The sequence below is a fragment of the Oncorhynchus mykiss genome, chromosome 7 (genome assembly GCF_013265735.2).
Source record: "Oncorhynchus mykiss isolate Arlee chromosome 7, USDA_OmykA_1.1, whole genome shotgun sequence".
Taxonomy (NCBI): domain Eukaryota; kingdom Metazoa; phylum Chordata; class Actinopteri; order Salmoniformes; family Salmonidae; genus Oncorhynchus; species Oncorhynchus mykiss.
In genome coordinates this window covers 55,518,902-55,536,954 of record NC_048571.1, presented here as the reverse complement: position 1 = coordinate 55,536,954, position 18,053 = coordinate 55,518,902, and the positions used below count along the sequence as shown (strand labels likewise).

Here is an 18,053-nt window from a genome sequence, read left to right as displayed (position 1 = left end):
AGAACTGCTGCTGTGTGAATAATTTAGGAGCAGATGGCTGTGTTTTAAGAAACGACCGTGTAATTGTATAAATAGAAGAGCAGTAGAACAGAAGGGATGTTGTATCGACCGTCTCTCTCTATCTGCCGCAGAGGCTATCTGCTCTCGCAGGGGTCCTTTGCTGACTTCACAAAAGCTAAAAACAACCAGCAGATGTTAAACAATAATGCCATTACGTCAGAACCACACTCCTCTCCCTTCCATGGTTATTGTTAGATTAGCACAGAGCAGGGATATTCAAACTTGGGTCCACAAAAATATATATTTTTAAAAAGCGACACTTACCAGTCGAGTACCAGTCGCGGCAAGTGTCGCTGGCTGCTAGTAAGATTCCTTGACTTAGACGTAAAAAATATATGCAAATAAATATTGGCCCCACGTAGGCTGCCCACATTGGCGCATCGGCTCCACATTGGCCCCCAAGGCATTGGCCCACTGTGGGCAGCCCATATGTGACCCACCACTTGGATTCTGTCCTGTGTAGCAAAATTTGAAATTGTGATTGGATTAAAAGTAAAGACTCAGAACTAGAAAATGGTATATCATAAACTGCAGTTGAGGAACAATGGGAAAGCAATTCTGCTTTTAACTTCTTATGGCAGGGGGGCAGTATTGCGTAGCTTGGATGAATAAGGTGCCCAGAGTAAACTGCCTGCTACTCAGGCCTAGAAGCTAAGATATACATATCATTAGTATATTTCGATAGAACACACACTGAAGTTTCTTAAACTGTTTGAATGATGTCTGTGAGTATAACAGAGCTCATATGGCAGGCAAAAAGCTGAGAAAAAATCTAACCAGGAAGTGGGAAATCTGAGGTTTGTCGGTTTTCAAGTCTTTGCCTATCAGATATACAGTGTAAAATATGGTCCGATTGCACTTCCTAAGGCTTCCACTAGATGTCAACAGCCTTTAGAACCTTGTTTCAGGCTTCTACTGTGAAGGGGGAGAGAATAAGAGCTGTTTGAGTCAGGTGTCTGCCAGAATGCCATGAGCTCAGTCTCGCGCGCGCCCGTGAGAGTTAGCTGCGTTCCTTTTCCTTTCTAAAGACAGAGGAATTGTCCGGTTGGAATATTATTGAAGATTTATGATAAAAACAACCTAAAGATTGATTCTATACATCGTTTGACATGTTTCTACGAACTGTAATGGAACTGTCGTCTGAACTAAGTGCTTGTGCCTCATGAATTTGGATTTGTGAACTAAACTCGCGAACAAAAAGGAGGTATTTGGACATAAATGATGGACTTTATCGAACAAAACTAACATTTATTGTGGAACTGGGATTCCTGGGAGTGCATTCCGATGAAGGTCATCAAAGGTAAGTGAATATTATATATAACAAACCTCTACATTATGAAGTAATTGGACTTTTTGTGGGCTAGCCTGCATTGGGCTTGGTGTGGGCTGGCCCATATTGTGCTTGGTGTGGGCTGGCCCATGTTGGGCTGGTGTCCACTAGCCTGTGTTGGACTGGTGTAGGCTAGCCTGTGTTGGGCTGTTGTAGGCTTGTTGGTGGAAAGCCCATGCTGGGCTGGTTGTGGGCTAACCTGTGTTGGGCTGGTGTCCACTAGCCTGTGCTGGCCTTGGTATGGGCTTGGTGGTGGAAAGCCCATGCTGGGCTAGCCAATGTTGGGCTGATGTGGGATTGCTGTGTGCTAGCCTGTGCTGGGATAGCCCGTGTTTGGCTGGTGTGGGCTTTGTGTGGGCTAGCCAAATACTCACACGGGGCCAATAGGGTCATGTTTGCTGGATAACCTTTGTTTAACCAGCTAAATAGCTGCTCTTAGCAAAAATGTGCTTGGAGTTACCTTTATAGCTAAAAGGCTATGTTAGAGTTTACACTTCCTCTTCCAATTTGACTGAAAAAGACATGTAAAGTATTGGTTCCATGTTTAATGAGCTGAAATAAAAGATCCCAGGTGTGGCATATCAAGAAGTTGATTAAACAGCATGATCATTACACAGGTGCACCTTGTGGTGAGGACAATAAAAGGTCACTCTAAAATGTGCAGTTTTGTCACACAACACAAGCCACAGATGTCTCAAGTTGAGGGAATGTGCAATTGGCATGCTGACCTCAGGAATGTCCACCAGAGCTGTTGCCAGAGCATTTTATGTTAATTTCTCTACCAGAAGCAACCTCCAATATTGTTTTAGAGAATTTGGCAGTGCGTCCAACTGGCCTCATAACTTCAGACCACATGTAACCACGCCAGCCCAGGACCTCCACATCCAGCTTCTTCAACTGCTGGATCGTCTGAGACCCGCCAGCTGGAGAGCTGAATAAACTGAGCAATATATCTGTCTGTAATAAAGCCCTTTTGTAGGGAAAAACTCATTCTGATTGGCTGGGCCTGGCTCCCCAGTGGGTTGCCTGGCTCCCAAGTGGGTGGGCCTATGGCTGCACCCCTGCCTAGTCATGTGTAATCCATAGATTTGGGACAAATTAATTTTTATTTAAAGCGTTGAAATTGTTGCATGTTGCGTTTCTATTTTTGTACAGTATATAATGTGGGGAGCTTAAAATAAGAAAAAATTATACCAAATCTATTCATTTTAAAATATTGATTACTTCTCCTTGCCATTATCATTCAACTGATAAGACGTGCCATTTTTGGGGGCTTGTTAAAACCTCTCTGGGATATGTGGGACGGTAGTGTCCCACCCCGCCAACAGCCAGTGAAGTGCAGGGTGCCAAATTCAAAACAAAAATCTCAAAATTTAAATTCCTCAAGCATACAAGTCTTTTACACCATTTTAAAGATACAATTCTCGTTAATCCAGCCGCAGTGTCTGATTTCAAAAAGGCTTTACAGCGAAAGCACCACAAACGATTATGTTAGGTCACTACCAAGTCACAGAAAAACACAGCCATTTTTCCAGCCAAAGAGAGGAGTCACAAAAAGCAGAAGTATAGATAAAGTTAATCACTAACCTTTGATGATCTTCATCAGATGACACTCACAGGACTTCATGTTACACAATACATGAATGTTTTGTCCGATAAAGTGCATTTTTATATTGGTGTGTTATGTTCAGTAGTTCCAAAACATGCAGTGATTTTGCAGAGAGCCACATCAATTTACAGAAATACTCATAATAAACATTGATAAAAGATACAACTATTATACATGGAACTTTAGATAAACTTCTCCTTAATGCAACCGCTGTCAGATTTCAAAACAACTTTACGGAAAAAGCACACCTTGCAATAATCTGAGTACGGCGCTCAGAGACAAAAACAGCCAAAGAGATATCCGCCATGTTGTGTAGTCAAAATTAGTCAGAAATAGCATTATAAATATTCACTTACCTTTGATAATCTTCATCAGAATGCACTCCCAGGAACCCCAGTTCCACAATAAATGTTTGATTTGTTCGATAAAGTTCATAATTTATGTCCAAATACCTTCCTTTTTTAGGGCGTTTGGTAAACAAATCCAAACGCGCATGCAAGTCCAGCTGAAAGGTCGGACGAAAAGTCAAAAAGTTCCGTTACAGTCCGTAGAAACATGTCTAAGTGTAGAATCAATCTTTAGGATGTTTTTAACATAAATCTTCAATACTGTTCCAACCGGAGAATTCATTTGTCTTTAGAAAAGCAATGGAACGCGAGCTACCTCTCACATGACCGCGCGTCACGAGCTCAAAGCATTCTGCCAGACCTCTGACTCATTCCCCTCTCATTCGGCCCCACTTCACAGTAGAAGCATCAAACCAGGTTCTAAAGACTGTTGACATCTAGTGGAAGCCTTAGGAAGTGCAACATGACCAATATCCCACTGTATCTTCAGTAGGGAATGAGTTGAAAAACTACCAACCTCAGATTTTCCACTTCCTGGTTGGATTTATTCTCAGGTTTTTGCCTGCCATATGAGTTCTGTTATACTCACAGACATCATTCAAACAGTTGTAGAAACTTCAGAGTGTTTTCTATCCAAATATACTAATAATATGCATATATTAGCAACTGGGCCTGAGTAGCAGGCAGTTTACTCTGGGCACCTTATTCATCCAAGCTACTCAATACTGCCCCCAGTCACCAAGAAGTTAACGTATGATGGGGATCCCTGGGTCGGTGGTTTGCCAGGGCGGGGTTCCCTGGGAAAGAAAAGGTTGAAGACCCCTGGCACAGAGGATGCTCAGAGGATTATAAAGAGAAGTGGGGGCCCCTCCTAGGGTGCTCAGGTTATTATATAAGAGAGCAATGGCAGTGTTCACAGGCTCTGAGTGTGTGCGCCCAGCCCAGAAACCACAGTCCTCTCTGGCAACACACAACATGGGATTTTACTCTCTCTCTCTCTCTGTCATTTTATTGGCCTGATTTTAGATCTTATCCATCTCCACAGTAGAAGTATGCAGGATACATTTGTATATCACCTCTGACTGTGCCTTTTGCGCACCTATGCATAAATCGTACATCTTTAGTCTGTCTCCTCTGCTCTGCCCTCTCTCCTTGCTGCAGTGTGTGGTAATCAATGTGTAAGATGTGTGTGAGATACTAGAAGGAAGGAACCACATTACTCCCCTCTGTCCCCTGCACAATGCTCCAAGACACACTATGCTCCAAGACACAATATCACGCCTCTCCCTTTGTCTCTTGTCCCTTGATGAGAGAGAGGTGGGCTGGATGGACCCATAGAGAGAGGTGGGCTGGATGGACCCATAGAGAGAGGTGGGCTGGATGGACCCATAGAGAGAGGTGGGCTGGATGGACCCATAGAGAGAGGTGGGCTGGATGGACCCATAGAGAGAGGTGGGCTGGATGGACCCATAGAGAGAGGTGGGCTGGATGGACCCATAGAGAGAGGTGGGCTGGATGGACCCATAGAGTTAGGTGGGCTGGATGGCCCCATAGAGAGAGGTGGGCTGGATGGCCCCATAGAGAGAGGTGGGCTGGATGGACCCATAGAGAGAGGTGGGCTGGATGGACCCATAGAGAGAGGTGGGCTGGATGGACCCATAGAGAGAGGTAGGCTGGATGGACCCATAGAGAGAGGTGGGCTGGATGGACCCATAGAGAGAGATGGGCTGGATGGACCCATAGAGAGAGGTGGGCTGGATGGACCCATAGAGAGAGGTGGACTGGATGGACCCATAGAGATAAGAGGGGTTTCCCATTTCTGCTGCAGTACAGGCTCGGCCGGGTCTCATTTATAACACATACATTTCTGCTGCAGTCTTCTCTGTGATGCTGCTGCAGTGCAGGCTCGGCCGGGTCTCATTTATAACACATACATTTCTGCTGCAGTCTTCTCTGTGATGCTTCTGCAGTGCAGGCTCGGCCGGGTCTCATTTATAACACATACATTTAGGTTATCCATACATTTAGTACAGATCCATAACAAAGGGACAAAGCAGCTCTCACCAGCCACCGGTAGCCACTCTGACTGCTGTGAGACATGATGATATCATCACAGCCTTAATGTGCAGAACAGCAGCAGTGCCATGTTTGGCCAATTGTTGCAGTAGGTCGAAGGGACAGATTATCCTCCCATTACTGTAAGAGCTCCCAGCTAATGGCTCTGAGCAAACCTACTGTACACGACTGACTGGTCTCTGTGTGGAAAGCACAAGGCTTCTGAATGTGGAAGCTAGTGTGTGTGTGAGCTAGGTAGCACATAGTACAAATAGCATGTGGTGGTTTGAGTGTGGTGTGTTGTAACTTGCACACATTACACGTGATCGATTTCCAAAAGCTGAGGAATGGTGTGTTGACTGAGAATTCATGTTTGGCCTGTCAACTGTTGTTGACAAACAAATGGCCTACCAAATATCTGAAATTATAATATAGCCCAACAAATGTTGGAAATTATAAGCAGAGCATGGTCTAAATTAGGGGTGAAAGTAGCCAGTAGGCCATATGGTACAGTTCGGAGTATCAGTGAAATAAATGATTATGGAATCATGGTGGATGGAACTGCGAAGGTAGACTACTTTATGAAGGGATTTGTTTGACTACCAGATGAAAACATCCCACGATATGTGAAACTGAATCTGCGCATGCTGCGTAAAACAACAGTAAACGGGATAGGATGTTTACATGCCACAGTATCCCATCTAAGATCATCACATCCCATGTATCTTATCCGGGTTTCTCATAACCGAGAGACTAGCTTTTTCGGGTTACTGTAAACGGGATTGGATGTTTACGGTTAACTCAAAAATAGAGTACTTGAGGATCCTTTAATCCCAAATAATAATGGGATACTGCAGTAAACGTGTGCAAGTAAACATGGTCACTGTCACTCTGTCTCTGCCTGTCTGTTTGTCTGACAAGGACAACTTTACATAATTTAGCAAATATTTTGACTGCTTCGAGAACCATGACATGAATGCAGCCATATAGGGATCCTCTTTGATTCTGACTCAGATCTTTATTTAGGCCTATATCTTTATTATTATTCAATCTGTGTCACCAATCAGGACACCCCTGGCAGTCCTCGTCTGCCATTCTGTTCCTCCTCTCTTCCTGTGCCATCTATTGGCATCTGTGTGTTTCCTGCTGCTAACACTGTACTGTACTTTCCAGGCCAGGACTGCCTACTTACGTAAGCCCGGTCTCAAGAGGAATCTCTCTCAGGCTGGGTGTAGGTGTCGGTTGCCTTTGGTGACTCCATGTTGCATTGTGTTGGACAGGAATAAAGGTAGCAGTATGTAGGTTGCAGTATGTAAGACTGGCTAAACACTAAACAGTAAGTACTAGGGCATTCTTTCTTTTTGTCTTTATTTCAACCTCTCCAGTGAAATCCATCCTCACCCTGTCTGTGGGTAGGTCCTCCTTCACACTACTCCTTTCCTTTAGTCTCCCTGGTGTCCTGTTGCCTTTGGATCAGCATGTGGTGGTGTCGGGCCACAGGATGGTTGTGATCCGATAAGGGTCTGTCCAGAACCTCCCTCCCTCTGTCTGCCTCCCTGCAGTTTTAATCTGCAGAGTGCACCTTGGCCCATTAGAGCAGTAAATCTGAGCTCAGCTCTCCAACTTGTGCTGCCGGGACAAGTCTGTACCGCAGTGCTGCAGTAAGCATCCTCTCCCTCTCTTTCCTCTCTCTCCAACTGCAGCACAGCACAGCCATCTAATGTGGGCTTCAAGCACCCTGAGGAATTTGATGCACCAATAATAAACTGTCAAAGCAACGGAGAAACACTCAGCCTAACTTTTTTGGGGTGTGCTGAGAGCATAACATTTCACTGACTAAGACTGTATGTCTGAACATCAGTATAGGCTAAATTATATTTACTACACTTTAGCCTTGACTCCAGTCGTTCGGCAGTACAGTGTGTTGCGGTCTGGTAGCACAAGACCATACACCCAGACAGCAGCCTCAGGATTGGCCACCAAATCCAGCAAGACAGCTCCTGTGTTTTCCTTTAATGACCAGTAGATACATGACTTTCCAGCCAGGTGGAGTCCTACATTGACCAAGGGATTCTGTAGATCTACAACACAGCCATCTTCATCTGGCGCCGCCATCATCATCATCTTGTAGGAGAAGGGACCAGCTAGACGGGCAGCGTCAGGTAGGCAGAGGCTTTTGTTCCGGCCTGCCTGGCATGATTGAAGTGGTGTGACCAGATGGCATTAAATGAGTCCTTGAAAAGGGGACACCTCATTTTCTGTGTCTGTGATTGATGTGAGGAGAAAGTCACCTTCACGTCCTCGTCATTACCACATCTGTTTCTATTACCAGCAGACCAGCGACGGCTCATGGCTGGCTCGCTCACGTGGTTAGTGTAGCAGTGCAGTCCTATGTAGACTATAATGTAGTGCAGGGCTGTGGAACTTATTTTGCCCCTCAGGCTGCATTCAGCCTTCACCGAGGTCCAGAGGGACGCACTAAATTTAAAAAATATTTTCTTGCTGTCAAAATGTGCCTAGTTTTCGGGTTTTTTGGTGCTCCTTTACTGTTGTTAGCAAGCTGGACAAAGTGAAAAGACTAAATGTAGGTTGATTATCATTTCTACACAGTTTTAGATTTGGTTATAGGCATAAAAATTATACCCACCCCCTTTAAAATATATATATTTAAAATATTTTAATCAAACCTTTCATCAGCTGCACTGAATCGTCTGGATCGGGCCCGCAGGCCGAATGTTTCAGACCCCTGATGTAGAGGGAAATGGTACACAGAGTACAGTAGGTAATGCAAATGGGATGTTTTATTCTCCAGGCCCTTCTGTAGTCATCCTCTACTCCTCCCTCAGCTCCCCGCTGCCCAGCTCTCTTCTCCTGTTTTAGCCCCTTACTTCAGCAGTGCTCTCCTTGGGCAAAGACTGTTGAGTTTCATAGAAACTAGTCGCCCCGAGCACACGCATATGACAAGGGTAGGATGACGATGTGTGAGGACACCCATAACTTTGTGTGTGCAGTGGGTCTGTGTGTTTGAGCGTGTGTGCAGTGGATCTGTGTGTGTGAACGTGTGTGTGAACGTGTGTATAAGGACGTTGTCATACAAGGCTTTAACATGTGATCAGACAAGTGGCTCTGATTGGCCAAATTTATTCCCCTGTAGTTTACAAAACAATAGTTAGCATCCCCAGTTACAGCCCACTGAGCCCAGAGACGGCAGTCTTATTGGTCTGACCACCTTACTTATTTATTCAAGCTGCTGCCTGTGAGACCACAGTGAGGGAATGGTGCCATCTAGTGGCTGGTGAAGAGCAGTGACATCTTGAAAGGACTATTTGACACACAAAAAAAAGGAATACTGAAATCAGATTGGATACAAGTTGTCTTCCTCCTTATCACTATGATCACACAGAAGATATGCCAGTGTACAGACTGTTTGCTCTCTCTATCCCCTCCAGAAGCCCAGTTTGTTGAGAGACAGTCCCCTGTTGTCCTGGTGAGAGAGAGACCCCTTGGCACACTGGCCATACCCCCACCCTCCCGTCTCCATGTATCCTGAATCTACCACAGACTCACCTGCCCGCCTCTCACGACAGACTGGCTCGCCGGGAATGATCTACAAGTGAGTCATGCTACTTCCATTCTATTCAGGACTTTTAAAACAAGCAGTCATATACCTACTCGTGTCATGTACCTACTCGTGTCATGTACCTACTCGTGTCATGTACCTACTCGTGTCATGTACCTACTCGTGTCATGTACCTACTCGTGTCATGTACCTACTCGTGTCATGTACCTACTCGTGTCATGTACCTACTCGTGTCATGTACCTACTCGTGTCTCATTGGTTCAAGCACAGCCCCTTTCCTGCTGTTCCACATGCCACTAGCATGTGGCACCAGAGAACCATTTGTTTAGTATTACTTTCAGATATAATTGACAGTATTGACAGTATTTTACCTGCCAATGTTTATTTTACACATTTTTACCCCTTTCTTGCCGGTATTCACCTTTTATACATCCCGCAGGGTTTCGTTAGCCAATAATTGGCGGCTTTTGGCCGATGAAATAAATGAAAAGCCGCTAAATTAAATTGTAGCCTGCCGAATTGTCCAGGGCTGCCCTGCTGTTGAGGGTAGAGAGAGAGGGCGAGAGGAGCCTTGGCCTAGGTTATTGTTCAATGCGAAGATGGAGACTATTTTTCATTGGCGTAAAATGAAAGTTAGAGAATATGCCTATAGTGAAAAGCCTACAAGGCAGGGCTCCAGACTGCGACCATTTAGTTGCATGTTGCCACCCTGTGACTTGGAGTGCGAGTATTAAAAGGAATCGGTCACATAGGTGCGTGCTTCACATTCATTCACCTCATTCAAAACATCCTATTTTTTTTGGAGGCTAAAACCATGATTTGGTCAAACAGTAAGTTACATTATCCTCATGAGTCCTGTGATGAATGTTTCTGCCTGCCTGCCCATGTACCTGTTTCACTGGGGCCTGCGAAAGAAAAGTGTTCTGATTGTATAACATTAAGTTATCAGTTATCCTGATGTCACAGATGGAGAGAAGATGTTCTCAGCTTTCTGTAGGTATACTTTTATTTCTCAACTATCAATTTTGAGATCAATAGCAACTATTTTACAAACTAGGTATTTGATATGGCTTTGAGATACTGAACGCGCAAAATGACGTTGGCCATTGGGTTGCGCTGGCCTCATTGGGCGGTAGACTACAACGGCAAAGTTGTTTTGGGGGGATGTTAAATGTACGTTAATACATGGCTACTAGCAGTGGGTATTATCTCTAAAGTTAGTGATCTAGCTAGTGTGTTTTGAGTTTCCACTTACTCAGGTAATGAATTAGCCCCAAATAACAATGTTATGATGTTAGAGCACAAAGGTATGCAGACAAATTCGTCTCTATTGATCAAAAACTTCTGAAAATGGAGCCCTATTTTAACTGTAAAGTATAACAACAATAAGAAATAGTTACACCCAAAATGCATGACAATCACTGGATTAGATTGCACATTTAAATCCATTGTAATAAATGGCCTGAATTGATGCGATAAATAGAACGACAAGTTTCTAACAATGTGCCCCATTTTTTGTTGTTGGTATAAGCGTTTATCCCGCTTGCACTACTGTTGCCAATGAAAATGAAAGCACACATTTACCGGTATTGATATTTTCATAAGCGAATTCATACTTTCTCATATTTTGGTTGCTATAGAAGCGTTCGATTAGTTGTATATTTTGCCTTCTCGCCAGTTTGCATTACTTATCGTAATGAACGATATCGAAACAATGCCTGCGGTAATTGATCGGTATGGTCAGTGTCCATAATTTTAGGTTTATCGTCCCAGCTCTACTGCATAGCAACCATTTTTTGATTGCATAGCAACCATATTTTCCCCAGACTATTTCCACTGGTGGAAGGATAAAATCGTATGAATTTACTTATCAAAATTAAAACTGTTTATGAAAATATGTCACTCATTGTTTTAATTTGTTGGTAACCGGTTTATAAAAGCAATAATGCACCTGGGGGTTTGTGGCGTATGCTTTGCGTTGTTCCTATGAACAACTCTTAGCCATGGTATATTGGCCATATACCACACCCCCTCAGGCCTTATTGCTTAATTATAACACCGATCGCAAGGGAGAGAATTTTGATGCTTCAGAAATCTCTGCAATCTCTTTTCCCCGTCTATTTCAGTCTTTGCCCTTCCCTTCATTTAATATAAAATTGCTTGATATGCGTTCTGCACTCTATAGTATTTTTCCAAGGCAGCTGTGCTCTATGGGTTTCCTCAGAGGTCTCTGTGTGGTTTGCATGCATGACAGATTCACAGATGTACCTCAGATGTCTGAGTGTCAGTGAATGGTATTTGGGGTCCAGTTCGTTGCTTGATACACTGAGCTTTCCTATTCCCTGTGAAATGAGGCTTTGTTCTCGCATGCAGCATGTCTTTTACTATGTTGTTCCCTTTACTCTCTCATGGTTTACGGTCCCCTCCCTTCTGCTACATGTTCATCTAAGCTGTACTCTCTCTTCCTCTCTTCCGCTGACCTCAGCGCACGCTATGGGAGCCCTAAACGACAGCTGCAGTTCTACAGGTATCTCTCTCTTTCTCTCTTTCTCTCTGACTACTGTGGAACCTGGCACTGACTTCTTTCCTATACTTCTCTATGTCAATCTGTATCATCTGAATCATCCTTAACTAGTCACTGTTCGCCCAGCTAGTAGCCTGATTTTATCTTTGCTGGACACCACATTGTGCTGTTTGCAATGTTGTTCAGTGGCCATATTTGTAGTCTACATTCCACTCAACCCAAGACTTTCAAATAGGTATCAACGTTTTGCATCTAAAAGTGACCTAATACTTTGGTTTCTTGTAGTCTGTACTGTACTCCAGTAGTGAGCTATCAGGGTTGTATGTCCTGCTGTTTCAGAGGGGGATCATGTTTTATAGGCTGATCTGGTTATAATACACCCGGACACTGTGGATGCAGGCCAGGGTAATGAGCTCTCTGTCAGATTTTGATCTCCAAAGCTTCCCTTTTGCACATTTCTGTCCTTTTATAAGTGTCCCGCTGCTGCCTTGACTCAAGAGGGGATCGATCTTCACACGCACTCTGTCTGTCTCACACAGACTGGCTAGAAGTGTGATGGGACACTAAATGGGCATGGATGTTTTTTGTGTGTTGACTTTATGTAATCTGAGAGAACTTTTGATGCATATTTGAGTATGCTATAATGTTTGCCCAGTAGGGTGTCTTCAGCACGCATTCAGTTATATCACGTTTTTAACCCAGTTAGAACACCACATAGTTTTTGTGGTTTCATGTATGTTTTATGGGAGGCCTGGGATTCTAGCAGGATGGTAGTTAAGTACAGTGAAAATACCACACGGTTAATAATCTAATACACTCAGTCAGTTTATTAGGTACACCCATCTAGTACCGGGTCAGGTGTACCTAATAAATTGAAATGGCATTTTGCGGACACTTTTATCCAAATCGATTTACAGTCATGCATGAATGCATTTTACGTGTGGTTGGTACCAGCGGGACTCAAACCCATGAGCCTTGTTGTTATAAGCGCCATGCACTACTGACTGAGACACATACTGTTGGACCACATAGTTGCTGCTTTGTTACACTGGTCAAGTAAGACAAGCCATCACCTCAGCACAATAACACTTTGAGAACAGCATTGGGTGCATGTTGCAGTCCATGCTTCATTATGTCTGAACATTAGATATCTCAGTCGGTGATGATGATGTAGTCTGGTAGTATTGCGGTCAAGAAGTCACAAGATATGGCCGTTTAATGTTTACAATTTTATACAGCAAGAGGCTTTTAGTATTCCCATCTCTGAACCTCCGTAACCCTTTCACTATGTCCAGGGGAATTAGGATTTTCCTGTCCGTCGACCCCAAACCTCTCATGTACTCTGTCACTCTGGTATTGATCCAGAAAAATACGTATTGCAAATATCGTATTTTTAACTTTGAGTTTGATACTCCATCAGCACGTACTTCTGGGTTTGCTCAAGTTTCATTGTTTTACTCTCTCATACATCAAATGTGTGTGTAGTACTGTGTAGTGATCCTGATCTTACCCAGGTATCTTTTCGATATGTATTGCAAAAGATTTCTGACTGGGTGTTTTGGGTTGGCATTTGTGAATAACTTTTTTTCCCTGTGTTTGCCCAAACACTTGCTTGGAAACAGTAGATGGCACAATATTCTGTTACATATCAGTTATAGCCTGACATGTAGCCTAGTCTACCAGAGGTATGATGACTGCTAGACATCCAGACCTCTCCTCATGGCTGACCCTCTGCAGCTGGTGTGTTTAAGGGCTACAGTACTTTGACCTGAATACACCAGGTCCTTCAGAGACAGATGCGGAAGAATAGAGCCAGAATAGATCCAATGTACTGTAGCTGAGGTTTTCAGTAATATAGGCAGTAGAATCCTGTGGTGTCGACTGTACTTTTGTGTGTGTGTTTGTGTAAACCGTACACACACTCAGGCCTCACTATGTCCTGATGGCCTCTTAGTATTCCTTCCCGTGGAACAACAATCTGAGGTTTTTAGCACAAAAGCTTCTGCGAATAATGGCTGATCTGTACCTTCTACCTGATATTATTTGCTGCGGTTCGCAGAAACAAGCCGGGGCACTAAATGAAAAATGGATTTCCTCCATGAGATCTAACCGTGTGTGTGTGTGGTGGAGGGGGTGAATGAGGTGGTAGGGCACTTTCTCATCCACTAATTGTTTTAGACACTTCCTAGTAAGACACTTCCAGTTTGGGTGGACCTGCTGCATTAATACAAGCAGTGTGTTTATAAGAGCAGGCTGGCACCTACGACCCCTCATGAGCCGACCGCCTAGAAATCGGGTGAGTTTAAGCAAAGACCAACGACCACTGCTTGCGTGTGTTTTGAGTACATTGTGTGTGAGGGGTGGTGGCTGGATGAGTGTGTGTTTGTATAGCCTGGAGCGGATGCATGCTGCCTGGTCTGGAGTCTCTTGGTCTCTACGGGTGGTGGAGTCCACTGGACTGGGAGGACAGGGAAAGCTGGGGAACTGGAAGACACCTACGCCCTTGATGGCAAACATGGACAGATTTCAGGACTATTCATCCCTGATCATAGAATCAACCACATGGTTGTTTTGGGGTGATAGAGATGTTGTGAAGCAGTGAAGGCTCTAAGACTGCTAGGGGTGGTTTTAAGATGGTTTTGTGATGATTTGATCTAGGCCTTTCTCAGTTGAAGCTAGATTTCAAAGCTGAGCAGGACATTAGATGAAGGCTGTGTTTTGTGTCAGGGTTAATACAGCAACTGTCCTTCAGCAGACTGGGAGAGAAGCAGAGTGCTGTTCAAGTGTCTGCATCAGGGCCTCCTGAGGGGCACAGTGGTCTAAGGCACTGCATCGCAGTGCTAGTTGTGCCACTAGAGATCCTGGTTCGAGTCCAGGCTCTGTCACAGCCGACTGCGACCGGGAGACCCATAGGGCGGCGCACAATTGGCCAATCGCTGTCCGAGTTAGGGGAGGGTATGGCGGGCAGGGATGTTCTTGTCCCATCATGCACTAGCGACTCCTATGGTGGGCAGTGTACGCTGACATGGTTGCCAGGTGTACAGTGTTTCCTCCAACACATTGGTGCTTCTGGGTTAAGCAGGCATTGTGTCAAGAAGCAGTGCAGCTTGGCTGGGTTGTGTTTCAGAGGATGCATAGCTCTTGATCTTTGCCTCTCCCGAGTTCGTACGGGAGTTCGTACGGGAGTTGCAGTGATGGGACAAGACTGTAACTACCATGAAATTGGGGAGATTTTTTTGTTGTTGTATGTGTCAGTCAATAGACTTTTATGGGATCACAAACCGTTTGCCTTCGGACTTCCTTTGTAGACCTACAGGGCAACATTTCCTGTCTCAGGTGCTGCAGTGATGACAGGTTGATAAAAATCCCAGACTGAAATGGCTAATTTGTCCAAAATTGACATTAGAAATATTACACAGTTGCACTTTTAAAGCTTCTTGTTTAGTGTTTGACCAGAGCGAGGATGTAAGTTTAAAATTGTAATTTGAAACGCTTAACGTGAGATGCTTTACTTGCACTTTTTGGTTGGCTATAGATTATGGACGGTAGACTATGGATCAATAGTTTAATGTTTCTTATTGTTCTGCATTTATTTAAATTGATGTGAAATATGTTGCTTGACTTATCAATTCATGTCTGACCTGGCCCCTGGTGCATGTCAATGTCTCCTCCTCGTCCTGCTGTCTCTTATGCAGATATGTCTCTCGCATGTGTCCTCTGGTCCTGCTCCTTAGTTAACCACAAGGTGGTCACCTGAATGCACCCGATCAGTTTTACCTTGCCATTGTGTGCCTGTCATGGGGGGCGGTGCCGTGACTCTGATTACACCATGCATGGCTGTGTGGTACTGCTGCCCCGAGCAGAGCAGGAGAGCTCTTTCTTATGGGAGAAGTCAGGTGCTATTTAAGGAGGTGGCCGTGTCCTGGTGGCTCCTAGCTCCGTCCCGGCCCCACTTTTCTTTTTCACTGAGCGGTGAGTTGCTGCGGCGACAGCAGGAGTAGGGGGATGTTTGCGGGAGGGATAACAGGAGGTCAGCCCCCTGGGGCGGCAGTGAGGCGTCAATCCATGTACACTCATTCCGAAAACCTACAGATCCCCAAACCCGCCGGGCAGGGCAGTGGGATACGGAAGAGCAGCAGCGGCGGCAGTGGCAAGATGCTGTCCATGTCGTACAGCGAGAGCATGCGGAGCGACATCAGCCACTACCACTCGGACCAGGGCCTGAACCTACCTCGGCCCACCGACCCAGGGGAGCTGAGGCGCCTCAGGGAGCAGAGGCATGCTGCTCAGGTCAAGAATATGGAGGACTTCCTTAAGATGAACGGCCTGGTCCTGGAGGAGTGTGTGTCCCACCAGACTGGCATGAAGTACAGGTAAGGACCAGGGCACACCTGGAGAGACCTGGGAGACTCAGACTGGTTGGGGCTGGGTAGCTGAAACCTAAATAGTGGCTGAGATTGGTCAGTTCAGACTGGTTTGGGGCTGAACAGGTAGCAGGGTGTATTAGCACGCAGCAGAGTGTAGCAGGGTGTATGAACAGAGATGGGGACAGGCATGGGGTGTGAGAAAGGTTCAGTGGAACACCTGAGGCTCAGGCAGAATGGAATTGTGTAGCCTACCTTGTCTCAGTGTGCTACAGCACTGCTTACGTTATAACTGTTCACTGAAAAAGGCAGGCAGCGTTTCTCAGCCAGTCGAAGTTATGAATCAGCTGGCATAATTTGTATGGATATATATATACAAAGAAATGTCAATTTAAAAAAGGTCAAACAAAACCAAATGCAGCTAGTTTGCAGTCTTCCCAGCTTCAGTTTGAAGTTATTGTGTTAGCTGTGTTGTTGGCTAGCTCCTCTGAACAACAGTGTCCTGACGAGAGAGCACATTTTCTATGCCTGGTGAAATGGTGCCTAATTAGCTCATTGTTATGGTTGTATCCAAATAAATATCACTAGAAAACAACTTAAACAAATGCAAATGGCTACTTTGCTGTTATTCTGGCTGCACTTTTTGATGTGACTGTAAGTTAGCTGTAGTTGGCTAGCTAGCAAGCAAGGGATAAGAACGTTGCCAGCCAGTACGGCAATAGAACATTTAGAAACGGATGACTGGGTTGCGTTTCTGGCAACCGAACGGAACGAATGACCGACCAGTTGGCTTGGGTAGCATCCCTAGATTTGTGTCGGGACTATATCATGTGGAAAGATAGTATGAATAAATTCATCAAAATAGCATTTTGAAAGAAAATGTGTCAATTATTATTTGAATATGTTGTATAAAAGTGACAATGCCCTCAAAGCCGATGTCTCGGGCCTAACACCACCCATGCCAATATATCCTCCAAACACAGCCTTCTCGGGCATTATCATTTAAGTATAGGTTAACTAATGTTGCATTAGGGATGTGTTGCTGTTTGCTACCGTCCTCAGTGCAGTGTTAGACTGTCCTCTGGACAGAATGCTCTTACTCCATGGTACTGGCTCTCATTTTATCATCTAATCATCTAGGTCGCTAGCATATTTGCCCAACAAAATGGGAAGGACATACTGTTCCATAAGGATTTACCTGGCTCGTTAAATCTCACTCAACGTTTTCCCCCTTGATCAGACTCTGCTGAGATCATCCCTCTCTCTCTCGCTCCTCTTCACCACTCTCTCTGTTAGACAAATGGTAGTCACATTACACTGTTCTGAGAAGATACCTTTACCAGGTAATAACCTACAACCATACATACGTGTCTTACTCAGTCACACTTGCCCTAATCCTAGACTCCGCAGAGTCTCCAACAACCGGATGTTCCGGTTTTCAGAGGAAATGGAAAGAGCGCCTGGGATGTGACTTCTCATTTTGGACGACACTCCATATGAACTTCTCCTCCACATTTACTGGATTGGTTGAACATTGCAGAAGGGAACCTCCCCCGACAGTGGTTCTCCTTCTCGTCAAGACCAGTATGTAGGGGATCTAGTTTCAGGCGCTTATTTTACGCTTGCTACGTTATTCTAACCCTAACACTAACCTTGACCGTCACAAGAGTAGGCGATATGGTCCTGAGAAGCCTGGATGATGAATATTGAATGCATTGCATCTTGAGTCTCAGCACTGTCAGGTATAATAAGGTGTGCAGGACGAAGCCATCTGACAGAAGTGTGGTCAACATCCCCAAACAATGAGCAATGCAGCCTCTTCGTCACTGCATTGCCACTAATGAGAAGACAAGGTCTGCAGAGCAGGGGTAGCCTACCTGCTGTTGTTTTGACCCAGTGCATGGATGGCTGTTTTGTCTGAAGACAGGTCTAGCAGCTGTTGTTTTGACGATGGGCAGGGATGTGTTTAGATTCAGTTGGTAGAGCATGGCACTTGCAACGCCTGGTTTGTGGGTTCTATTCCCAGGGCCACCCACACATAAAAATGTAAGTCACTTTGGATAAAAGCATCTATTAAATGGCATATATATATATATTATTACACAAGGAACTGCCAAAATAAAAGAAACACCAACACAAAGAGTCTTAATAGGGCATTGGACCACCAGGAGCCAGAACGGTTTC

General features: G+C 44.8%; 1 protein-coding gene across 5 annotated transcripts in view; it reads left to right on the top strand.

Annotated features, from left to right (window-relative positions):
• LOC110528020 (voltage-gated potassium channel subunit beta-2) overlaps nt 1-18,053 on the top strand; it is a 146,523-nt gene that overhangs the window by 30,034 nt on the left and 98,436 nt on the right. For 3 of the 5 annotated variants that reach the window (XM_036983554.1, XM_036983555.1, XM_036983556.1), the window contains exons 2-3: nt 8,851-9,014; nt 11,467-11,508. In XM_036983554.1, coding sequence (XP_036839449.1) covers nt 8,941-9,014; nt 11,467-11,508 — 116 coding nt within the window. In that variant the 5' untranslated portion in view covers nt 8,851-8,940. The remainder of the gene's footprint in view (nt 1-8,850; nt 9,015-11,466; nt 11,509-18,053) is intronic. The other 2 variants (XM_036983558.1, XM_036983559.1) reach the window with 1 other exon arrangement.